The sequence below is a fragment of the Neoarius graeffei genome, chromosome 19 (assembly GCF_027579695.1).
Source record: "Neoarius graeffei isolate fNeoGra1 chromosome 19, fNeoGra1.pri, whole genome shotgun sequence".
NCBI lineage: Eukaryota > Metazoa > Chordata > Actinopteri > Siluriformes > Ariidae > Neoarius > Neoarius graeffei.
The window spans coordinates 29,153,367-29,160,713 of record NC_083587.1 but is presented as its reverse complement, the minus strand read 5'-3'; the positions used below and the strand labels follow the sequence as shown (position 1 = coordinate 29,160,713).

The following is a 7,347-nucleotide window of genomic DNA, read 5'->3' as shown; positions in this document are numbered from 1 at the left end:
TTTTTCACTCCAAAAACAAATGATGTATTCATCCGCATTGAAAGTTCCTATTATGAATTCCTTTTGGCTGTTAGTTAAAGAAGCTACAACCATTTACATATCCCACTCTGACTTCCTGTTTCAGAAGGAAATACATCAAAATCAAATCAGCACCTTCAAGCCATTTCCTCAGCATTTTTAAGTGCTTTGAATTCACTTTTCAGTTTTTATGAATTTAATAAGAATTTTTAAAAAGAAAGGGTTTTTTTTGAAGAACTTCAAAGATGTAATATCGGTGGGAATCGCATAAACGTAGCCTAAATACAATTATGTTTTTGTTTGTAGGTTTTAAAGATACTCATTGATTATTATTGATCATCTGTCACATGTTTAGATAATGAATAAAATAATAACAGTAAAGTTAAGCATTGTCATTTGCTTTATTAGAAAAATAGAGTCCAAAGTGATTAGCAACATAATTTCCAACATATCAAACCTTTCAAAAAATATAAATAAACTCAAAAATCATGCATATTAAATGGAAACAATGCAAGCACTTCACAAAAAATACTAGATATTTAATTCCACACAGTGACATATAAACGGTGTTCACAAAATAAAAGCAAAATACAAGCCATCCAATGTGTAGTGATGAATTTATACTGATCAACCATGAAACACACTCTAAATGCAACTTTAATACTTTACACACACTTTGTGCTTATGGGTTATAAAAAAAAACAATTACATACATAGATTTTGTGAAAAGAAAGAAAGAAAGAAAGAAAGAAAGAAAGAAAGAAAGAAAGAAAGAAAGAAAGAAAGAAAGAAATCTTAGCTCACATGCTGTTTCAACACTCTGGATTAGAAGGATTGGAAGATAAGAGTAAGAATGAGAAAGAAACTGAAAAGAAATGGAGAAGACGTATTTGTTATTAGGAAGTAGGATGCAGTTTAGCCAAGATGCAAAATGCTCAAGTCACTTGTACAATAATGGTTTCAAAAAACAGCAAAATATGCATTTTTTAAAAACACTTTTGGAAGGGCACCACCTTAAGTGATAATCACATCATCAGTTTTTCTTTGGCTAATCAGACACAAGGCATGCCACCACACTTGCCAGAGTAGTTGGAGGTTAGGTGCCTTGCTCAAGGGTACTTCAGCCAGTCCTGCTGGTCTAGGGAACTGAACTAGCGACCTTTTGGTCCCAAAGCTGCTAAAATATTCCATGGCTTCCCAAATTTAAACCTCCCCCATATTTAAACCATTTTATATCCCAGTTACTTTCAACATACAATTCTATCTTTGAACTCAAGGCCACACCTGTATGCGGAATGATTCAACTTCAGGCGGCACGGTGGTGTAGTGGTTCGCACTGTCGCCTCACAGCATGAAGGTCCTGGGTTTGAGCCCAGTGGCCGATGGGAGCCTTTCTGTGTAGAGTTTGCATGTTCTCCCCGTGTCTGCGTGGGTTTCCTCCGGGTGTTCCAGTTTCCCCCCACAGTCCAAAGACATGCAGGTTAGGCTAATTGGCGGCTCTAAATTGACCGTAGGTATGATTGTGAGTGTGAATGGTTGTTTGTCTCTATGTGTCAGCCCTGCGATGATCTGGTGACTTGTCCAGGGTGTACCCCGCCTCTCTGGGATAGGCTCCAGCTTGCCTGCGACCCTCTACAGGATAAGCGGCTAGAGATAAAGGATGGATGGATGATTCAACTTCAACTGTTTTTAGCTCTGCGACATCCTTTTGTCCTTTTATGTAGATAACAGTATGTCATACAGTGTCAGTCTTCATCATAAGATCATAACTTTGACAGAGATACTCAACAAATCAGCCTCATCACTTCAGTGAACTACTGAACACAAAGTTCATGCAACAAACATGTGGCTAAGGGAAACTGTGTACATTTCAATTTTGGTTGAAGTATTTCTATAAAAAAAAGAGAGAGAACAGGATGCAAAGAAAGTATCAAGAAAGATAAATGCCCAATCTTTGGCAGTACACATTTGGTCTGGAGTGTATATCATTTCAATAAAAAGACAGTGTAATTGAAATTGAGAAGAAGAAGAAGAAGAAGAAGATGACAATGAAGAAGAAAACAGACAGAGTGGTGAATGTCTAGGCTGTAGCTCCACACAGTCTGAAAGTTGAAATGTCTTTTGTGTCATCGGGTCTTCCTGAAACCACGAAAGGCCATGACTGTGAAGGAAAATGTAACAGAAAAACATGCATTAAAATTCTGCCCTTCTGTTTTGTCTGTATCAGATTCCCAGCACAATGGCATCCACTGTGGGTTTCAGTTATCTTTAATTATCAATCAGCTAGAAGAATGATAAAACCTTATGGTTTATGTTTACAGCTTGGTTTGTCCTCAATTACATGGCTTTTAAACCTAGAAATGGCCAGTTCACTCTGATAACCATGATAAAAGTAACAGCCAAATATTATGTAATACATTAATATTCACATGCCTAAGAGGAGCTCAATAACTTAAAGGTCATTAAGTTACAAATAACAGTGATAGACAGTAGTCTCTGAGTTCTTGAATGTTTCAAATGTATACAGTAACTTTTTAATTATGGAATAAAAATATAATAATACACCAGCACCACTCTAATCCTAAAGAAGTCCCTAAGGGCCATGCATTGTTATTGTTATTACTTTTTGTCCTATAAGCTTGAGATAAGTTGTGTTACTGTAGATGCATAATGGTTCAGTATGCTTCATTTTATATTATTAGCATGTGTCGATGTGTTGAGGAAAGGTGATTAAAAGACGACAACTAAAGTTTGCACTATGCAGAATAAAGTATACCAGAATGCAGAGATGATTTTGCATTTCAAACTGTCACCCATATATGATGAAATCCATTTTGGGTACTCTCTGATCATGGTATTGTCAAAAATCTCCAGATATGCACCAGATATGATCCAGATCCTTGTCAGAATTTAAAAAGATATCTCCAGTTTCTTGGGGTTTTGGCACAGTGTTTGGTGTTAGGGCTTAGATATACAGTAGAAGTTTTGGGCTAGAGTTTAGGATTAGAGATGTGGGATTGGGGTTTATGTTTAGAGGTTTGGGGTTTAGGTTTAGAGGATTATGGATTGGGTATAGATCTTGAGGTTAGGGTTTAGATTTAGAGATTTTGCATTTGGGTTTAGGTTTAGAGGTTTGAGGTTGGTTTAGATTTATATGTTTTCAGTTAAAGTATAGATATAGAGGTTTGGGGTTTAGGTTTAGAGGTTTGGGGCTGAGGTTTAGGTTTACAGGGTCAGGGTTTATGTTTCAAAGTTTTGGGTTAAGGTTTAGATTAAGAGGTTTGGGGTTAAGGTTTAGATTTAGAGGTTTGGGGTTTAGGTTTAGAGGTTTGGGGGCAGGATTGGGATTTAGGTTTAGAGAGTTGGGGTTGGGGTTTAGGTTTAGAGGTTTGGCTTAGGGTTTAGATTTAGAGGTTTGGGGTTAAGGTTTAGATTTAGAGGTTTGGGGTTTAGGTTTAGAGGTTTGGGGCGGGGTTGGGATTTAGGTTTAGAGAGTTGGGGTTGGGATTTAGGTTTAGAGGTTTGGGGCTGGAGTTTAGGTTTAGAGGTTTGGGGTGGGGTTGGGATTTAGGTTTAGAGAGTTGGGGTTGGGGTTTAGGTTTAGAGGTTTGGGGCTGGAGTTTAGGTTTAGAGGTTTGGGGTGGGGTTGGGATTTAGGTTTAGAGATTTGGGGTTGGGGTTTAGGTTTAGAGGTTTGGGGTTAGGGTTTAGGTTTAAAGGGTTGGGGTTTATGTTTAGAAGTGTTGGGTTAAGGTTTAGATTTAGAGGTTTGGGGCTGGAGTTTAGGTTTAGAGGTTTGGAGTTAAGGTTTAGATTTAGATGTTGTAGTTTAGGGTTTCTTCACTGGAAATCACTAATGCCAGCTAGCTAATGTCAACTTTATGGCGGAGAATTGACTTAACCTTTACCCAGATAACAGCAACAAACAACAGCCCAATTTAGAGATTAGACAAGCTGAAGTCTGGACACTACAATGGCAACCAACATTGACTCATATCAGGAATATCCAACAGTAGCTATTACATAGCAACTTGGGTGACAAACCAGTGTGAATTTGTAATATTTAGAAAAAAAATTGTGATTTGGGTATAATGGGATAATTGAACAGTCCTCTCTACATCATCAGCTCTACTCTCATCCTATGCACTTGTATAAAAATCATTACACAGAGTGTGTCTTGCTTTTGTTTATTAATTACACACTTATTATGCTGTTAGTAATTATTAGGCTACTTAATCTGGAAATTAGTTATAATTTTTTGGAGTTTGAGAATGTGGAAACAGCTTGTAAGGGAGACATAAGATCTGAAGTGATGCCTGAGGAGGATAACTAATGCTAATGCAAGGTATCCATAAGAATCCACACTGATGGTCTGCACTAAATTCTCAAGGGTCAATTATCTATAATATATTTTTTAACATATTACTGTGCCATGAATGTTAACCTGCTGTTGAGGACATTAACATAGATAAAATACCTAGGATGTTAGCAATCAGGTGAAATTGCTGAAACACATAAACATTCCAGTAACAATAGTCAGGATGAAAAAATTAAGACGTGTTACGTATTCAAACTATTATTACAGTAATATATATGAAGCTGAAATATCTGTAATGATAAACATGCTAAAACATTGAGCCATACCAAATTTACCGGATGGACGATGGTCTTTTCATATTTGTCCTCATGCAGCAGCTGTCTGAGATGATTGATGTAGCTCGATGCGAGTCTCAGTGTGTCCAGTTTGGACAGCTTGGTGTCTGCTGGAACCCACGGTAAACTTGTCTTCAGACGTGAGAATGCTTTTGCTAGGACTCTCATCCTCGCTCTTTCACGTGCATTTGCTGCGTGGCGCTGCGACTGTCGTCCATCTTTTGGGCATTTTGCTCGCTTTTGCATGTTAGCTCGTTTGGGCTTGGTGTTGAGTCCTTCATCATCATTAAAGTCATCTTCAGAGTGAGAATCAAGACGTGCGAATGAGGTTTCCGGTGCATCATCAGCATCACTCAGAGAACCGGTGGACATTATTATTAGTCTTATGTCTATAATATGATATAGAAGTATATTTCGTTCCAGGTATAGGTCTTGCTGAAACTCTAGTGCAAATGCAGATGTTCTTAAGTCTGTATTGAGATAAAAAATTACATTGAACACCAGATATAGCCTAAAAACAGACACACAAAAAAAGACTTAAATAAATACATAATCTAAAAAAATTTGCATAAACTCAAAATTGGGTTCAATAACAAAAAAACCCTCACACTATTATGTTAATAAAAATACAAAAACAAAACACATACTTTCTTTCCCTTGAGTGCTCTCTTCAGATAAGACGTTGTCCTTTCTCTCTTTCCATTCATTCAAATTGTGACACACACACATACACATACACACACACATACACACACACACACACTGGATTTTTTGCTTTTCACACACCCCTTTTTCTCTAAAGCATCATAAGTTTTCAGCAAGTCTGCAGAGGAGGAGGAGTTACGGTAGCATATACACTTTTCAGCTTTCAGATTAGCGTTTAGCGTGTGTGTGTGTGTGTGTGTGTGTGTGTGTGTGTGCGTTCCCTGTCATGACTTTTCAGGAAAGGTCCTGCCAGATCAACTGAGGAGAATGTCTGATAGTTTGTATATCTTTAATCACTTATCAAACACTCATCAAAAATGAAACACAGCCTACACAACATTTACAAAACCTTTCATGTCAGAAATGTATTTCTTTAGTTTTGCACAGGAGCTACAAGGCTCATATAGCTAATATATAAGGGAAGCTTATAGCCACTGATTTAACATGGTACAAATTGTCTAAATCATCACTCATTCATTTCAAACTGAGTTCAGTGTCTCAAGCAGACTTAGCTATTTGTTTTCTGTTAGTTATAAAAAATGGACGAAAGGTCATTGCAGAGCTAACAACAACAACAACAGTGGCAGCCATTCTGAAATCCTTCATTACGTAGTTACAGTGGCACTTGAAAGTTTGTGAACCCTTTAGAATTTTCTATATTTCTGCATAAATATGACCTAAAACATCATCAGATTTTCACACAAGTCCTAAAAGTAGATAAAGAGAACCCAGTTAAACAAATGAGACAAAAATATTATACTTGGTCATTTATTTATTGAGGAAAATGATCCAATATTACATATCTGTGAGTGGCAAAAGTATGTGAAACTCTAGGATTAGCAGTTCATTTGAAGGTGAAATTAGAGTCAGGTGTTTTCAATCAATGGGATGACAATCAGGTGTGAGTGGGCACCCTGTTTTATTTAAAGAACAGGGATCTATCAAAGTCTGATCTTCACAACACATGTTTGGATGTTCATGTATCATGGCAGGAACAAAGGAGATTTCTGAGGACCTCAGAAAAAGCATTGTTGATGCTCATCAGGCTGGAAAAGGTTACAAAACCATCTCTAAAGAGTTTGGACTCCACCAATCCACAGTCAGACAGATTGTATACAAATGGAGGAAATTCAAGACCACTGTTACCCTCCCCAAGAGTGGTCGACCAACAAAGATCACTCCAAGAGCAAGGCGTGTAAGAGTCGGCAAGGTCACAAAGGACCCCAGGGTAATTTCTAAGCAACTGAAGGCCTCTCTCACATTGGCTAATGTTAATGTTCATGAGTCCACCACCAGGAGAACACTGAACAACAATGGTGTGCATGGCAGGATTGCAAGGAGAAAGCCACTGCTCTCCAAAAAGAACATTGCTGCTCGTCTGCAGTTTGCTAAACATCATGTGGACAAGCCAGAAGGCTATTGGAAAAATGTTTTGTGGATGGATGAGACCAAAACAGAACTTTTTGGTTTAAATGAGAAGCATTATGTTTGGAGAAAGGAAAACACTGCATTCCAGCATAAGAACCTTATCCTATCTGTGAAACATGGTGGTGGTAGTATCATGGTTTGGGCCTGTTTTGCTGCATCTGGGCCAGGACAGCTTGCCATCATTGATGGAACAATCAATTCTGAATTATACCAGTGAATTCTAAAGGAAAATGCCAGGACATCTGTCCATGAACTGAATCTCAAGAGAAGGTGGGTCATGCAGCAAGACACCGACCCTAAGCACACAAGTCATTCTACCAAAGAATAGTTAAAGAAGAATAAAGTTAATGCTTTGGAATGGCCAAGTCAAAGTCCTGACCTTAATCCAATGGAAATGTGGAAGGACCTGAAGCAAGCAGTTCATGGGAGGAAACCCACCAACATCCCAGAGCGGAAGCTGTTCTGTACGGAGGAATGGGCTAAAATTCCTCCAAGCCGGTGTGCAGGACTGATCAACAGTTACCGGAAACGTTTAGTTGCAGT

At 38.1% G+C, this 7,347-nt stretch overlaps 1 protein-coding gene across 1 annotated transcript; it reads right to left on the bottom strand.

Moving 5' to 3' along the window:
* Positions 1 to 2,098: 2,098 nt before the first annotated feature.
* Positions 2,099 to 5,043, bottom strand: LOC132867908 (transcription factor 21). Its single transcript, XM_060900876.1, has 2 exons — positions 4,663 to 5,043; positions 2,099 to 2,179 (listed from the first exon to the last, which is right to left on the bottom strand). The coding sequence occupies exons 1-2, from the start codon at positions 5,041 to 5,043 to the stop codon at positions 2,099 to 2,101; spliced, it is 462 nt and encodes a 153-aa protein (XP_060756859.1).
* Between the last annotated feature and the right edge of the window lie 2,304 nt (positions 5,044 to 7,347).

Excerpts from the sequence above, each read along its gene's own strand:
- LOC132867908 (XM_060900876.1), bottom strand. The coding sequence starts at position 5,043 with ATGTCCACCGGTTCTCTGAGTGATGCTGATGATGCACCGGAAACCTCA. Across the intron at positions 2,180-4,662 it reads TCGTCCATCCGGTAAATTTG|TCATGGCCTTTCGTGGTTTC; the intron begins GTATGGCTCAAT and ends TTTCCTTCACAG.